At 43.9% G+C, this 4,478-nt stretch overlaps 1 protein-coding gene across 1 annotated transcript; it reads right to left on the bottom strand.

The window, feature by feature from the left end:
• Positions 1-3,691: 3,691 nt before the first annotated feature.
• LOC105723742 (protein FAM216A-like) lies at positions 3,692-4,478 on the bottom strand. The gene has a single exon (XM_064361276.1). The coding sequence runs from the start codon at positions 4,476-4,478 to the stop codon at positions 3,720-3,722; it is 759 nt and encodes a 252-aa protein (XP_064217346.1). The 3' UTR covers positions 3,692-3,719.

The raw sequence follows: 4,478 nt of genomic DNA, 5'->3' as shown, positions 1-4,478 counted from the left end.
TCACCCAGGCTGGAGTGCAGTGGTGAGATCTCAGCTCACGGCAACCTCCACCCCCCAGGTTCAAGCGATTCTCCTGCCTCAGCCTCCTGAGTACCTGGGACTACGGGTGCCCGCCACTACTCTTGGCTAATTTTTGTATTTTTAGTAGAGACGGAGTTTTACCATGTTGGCCAGGATGGTCTGCATCTCCTGACCTTGTGATCCATCCGCCTCGGCCTCCCAAAGTGCTGGGATTACAGACATGAGCCACCGCACCCAGCCTAAACAATTTTTGAAAAGCGCTATTGCGCTTCTCTGCCCTCAGCCCAGTGACTGCACTAGAAGGATGGTGAGGATGGTGGAGTGTGCTGCTGAGCATGCGGTGACCATTCTTCCCCGGGTTCTCACCGTGAGTAGTGACTTACAGACACCCAGCCACTAGCTTGCTTCACACTCAGGACCTTGTGTGTAAAGGTTTATTTAATTGAAATCATGGCTTTATGCACTACTTAGTTTAGTCTAGATTAAGTGTTCCCGGGCAGTGGGTCTCATCAGGGACACCCTTTAGAATCAACAGGGAAGCTTTTAAAATCTTTCTTTTCCTGGAACCCATTCCCCTAGAGGTGATCATTCAATTTGTTTGGGGATGGGACCCAGAAATGTGAATTTTAAAAGGTCCCCATGTATTCTGTGCAGCCATTCTGTGAGTCCCTGTTCCATCTACAGTTAAGCGGCTGTGTTAAGGGCATTGGGGTCAGATCTAAGGAATGTGAGGTTCTGTGAGGTGAGCGTCAATTTTCTCAACTACGAAGGGAAAAGAAGCAGAAATGGCAGTACGCAGATCCTAAGGTCATTGCAAGGGTGACATTAAGTAATGCCACGCATTGGTGAGCTCAGTGTCCGTCTTATAGGAAGTGTTCAGTAAAGGCTTGACAAATAATTATAATTTCTACTTAGGAACATGAGTCATTTCTTCAGAATTAAGTTTAATAAGGATATTTCCATTCATAGAAATATTACCAGGACTAACTTATATTAAGGTAAGGTTGTTTGACCTTCCCAGGGGTTGACGGTTCCTGAATGTGAACTATTCTTTCTCAGAGTTGCTCACTGTGGATGCCCAAGTGATTGGAGTTGCTCTCTCTTCAAAACATGATTGTTCTCTGTCAAGGCTACACACTAGAATCACCTTGGGTGTCTTAAAAAACAAAAACTTAAAGTGGGGACTGCCCAAACAGTGGAGTCAAGAGGTCATCAAATCCTCTCCCCAAAAAACAATGATGAAACTGGACACAATTGTAAAAAGAACTATCATTTGAGGAGCCTGGAAATCAGCCAACAACATCAATCAAATTGAGAAGCATTTATTCGAGAAAAACTACTAAATGTAAGGAAAGGGCAATGGGAGTCTGTGACCTTCTTCAGCTCTACCCATACAGAGCGTTTTGGGGAAAGCAGCAACTTTGCTGCCAGAGGGCACTCCTTTGATTTCAAGTGGAGCTCAGAAAATTCACAACAGAAGCAATCTTGGTTGCAAATCAGCAGGGAAGACCAACAGTACAACTAGACTGAGATTGCAGTTCCGGGAGGGGCAAACAAAAGAATGCTGGGCTAGGAGGAAATTAACAGTGAGATCCAGCAAGGCGCCAGCCACAGGGGACTTTGGTGAGCTCAGACAGTCCCTGATAGTCTGGAGGCATGAACACGGCCAGATCCCTGAGCAGGACACCAGAAAGAAAACCAGCTGTCCACTTATCCATGGCTCACGTTGAGGCCATGTGGATACCAAAAGAGACATGAGGAATGTGGCAAAAATCAAAAGCTGGAGAACACCTGTGGACTGCTTAAATTCTGAATGCATTCTTCAACCACACACAGATCCTTCAGCAAACAGTGCAATACTTACTGGCTCGAGGTGTTTGAGCACAAACCACGCCCTATCATTGGCTGATCACTAAGCTATGCAGACAGAAGAGCAACCCCTATAAAGCCAGGCTTAAAAATAAAAGCAAGAATGAAAATTAAAACCTGAGCCTAGACATTAGTAGTCACACACGATAGGAAAGAAAGACTCCACAGATTAGCCCAAGCCAGTTACTAAACAAACACAAACACGGTCTCAGCCAGGTGGGGTGTGGTGGCTCAAACCTGTAATTCTAGCAATTTGGGAAGCTGAGGGAGGAGGATTGTTTGAGGGTAGGAGTTTGAGACCAGCCTGGGCAATGTAGCAAGACCTCATCTCTACAAAAAAAAATTACTTTAAAAAAATTAGCCTGCCATGATGGTACGCCCCTGTAGTCCTAGCTACTTGGGAGACTGAGGTGAAAGAATTACTTGAGCCCAGTAGTGTGAGGCTACAGTGAGTTATGATTGTGCCACTGCGCACGAGCCTGGGTGACAGAGTGAGACCCTGTCTTTAAAAATAAATAATTTTTTTTTTTTGAGATGGAGTCTCACTCTGTCACCCAGGCTAGAGTGCAGTGGCGTGATCTCGGCTCACTGCACCCTCTGCCTCCCGGCTTCAAGTGATTCTCCTGCCTCAGCCTCCTGAGTAGCTAGGATTACAGGTGCATGCCACCACACCCTGCTAATTTTTGTATTTTTAGTAGAAACAGGTTTCACCATGTTGGCCAGGCTGGTCTTGAACTCCTGACCTCAAGTGATCCACCCGTCTCGGTCTCCCAAAGTACTGAGATTACAGTCATGGGCCACCGCACCTGGCCTAAAAATAAATAAATTTTAACTAAAGAACACAATTTCATAACTCCCCATGTCAATGTTGGGGACAGAGATTCTGCATCCCCAGAACCTAGCACAGTGCCCAGCACAACACAGGTCTACAGAGAAAACGTTTGTTTAATGAAAATGAAATCCTAATTGCTTCAACCCCAAAGTCCACTCCACCACGCAGCAGTCCCAGTCAAGACTTGACCACCTCCCGTCTTTTCCAAGACCAGACCTGAGACCGCCTTCTCTTCTTCAGCATCTCTGTCTCCCACAAACACTCTTCTTTCAAATCCCGATAATTTATGGTTTTCATTTCCCTGCTTCTATTCAATTTTCCCTTAGAGTATGTCACCTCTGATTAATAATCCCTATTTGTCATCATTATTACCCGTCTTACAAGATCTGTTTCTCAACCATCACTTCTCATCCTCTTCATCTTGTCCTGCTTGAGAACACTTTCCTGATTTAAAAGCCGTTTATTTACAAGATATCGTTTACAATTTTTTCACGTAGGGCAACGGATATGCACACTCTGAGGATCTACATGTTCAGAAATGTGGATCTTTTACCTTGACAGATATAGGATTTCTGGATCCTGGTTCATTTCCCTCAATGAGCTAAAAAGTCCAGCCAGATTTATTTTCTCTTCTAAGTAACCTGTTCTTTCTCTTCAGAATCTTAGCCAGTTTTTTCCTTTGTCCTTATAATTCAGAAATTTCACCAGGATATTTCTTTCTTTCTTTCTTTCTTTTTTTTTTTTGAATGCAAGAAGAGTTTTAATTATATCTAGCTAGAAGTACAAGTATATTACATGTATATTTTCTTACATAAATGTCATTGGTACATGGAACTACATCAGACCAGTTACATTGTTGTAAAAATTTCTGAACAAAACAAAATTAATAATTTAAGGAATAACAATACCAACCTAAACATAGAGGACACAACTCACAACCCCTTACCCTCACCTTTGGCACGAATTCAATACACAAGACATGACTGTCAAGTTAACATCAGATGTTTTCCTGTGCTTCAATTGACATTGATTGCATAAATTTATTTAGTAAATCTTCTTCCTTTTTTTCTTCACTCATGTATGATTCAGAATCATTTGAAGAAACTGGTTGCATGAACAGTTTCCTTGGTCTTCTAAAAATCTTCAGTGACTTACATCTTGTTTTAGATGCATACCCGGTTTTTATCCCTTCTTTGTTTCTCACTGGTCGCCAGAGGGAATGCTGTAGGAGCCTTTCAGGTGCAGATGCAGCTGCAAGATCAGAAGGCCCCAAGTCCTCTCTCTCCAGTTGGTGTCGCCATGTAGTGCGGGGGTAATGCTGTTTCTGCGAGTAACGAGAGCTAAGGCGGCTTCTGTGATGAGTGAGGACACCTGGCTTTTGTGAGCTGCGCTGAATTACATGCATGTACTGCCTGTTCGTTAACATCTTCAGATAGTTCGCATTATTGATTTTAGCAATGCTGCACAGATAACGCTTCTGGCCTGTGGTGAGGTCTGGATGCTTGAGAAAGGATACATCCATCATTGATTTTGGGAAGTGGATGATTTGATTTTGAGGAGTTTTCCATAACTCTTGCAGTTTAGCTATGTGTGAGTTTACTTTGTATCCATCTTTGATTCCATCAGAACCTTTAGAATTCTGGTGATAAGAGTGTCCAGCTAATCCGCCTCCGCCACCCTCAGTCCCGGCCACTGCGGGCGGCTCTGCAGAAGAGCTACGCTCCGTCCAGTCGGACCCCGGACCTTGGTCCGGCAT

The sequence above is a fragment of the Aotus nancymaae genome, unplaced genomic scaffold (assembly GCF_030222135.1).
Source record: "Aotus nancymaae isolate 86718 unplaced genomic scaffold, 86718_ANA_hifiasm-v0.15.2.pri h1tg000041l, whole genome shotgun sequence".
NCBI lineage: Eukaryota > Metazoa > Chordata > Mammalia > Primates > Aotidae > Aotus > Aotus nancymaae.
Note: the sequence above shows the minus strand (reverse complement) of the source record. Positions and strands in the feature narration are given on the sequence as shown.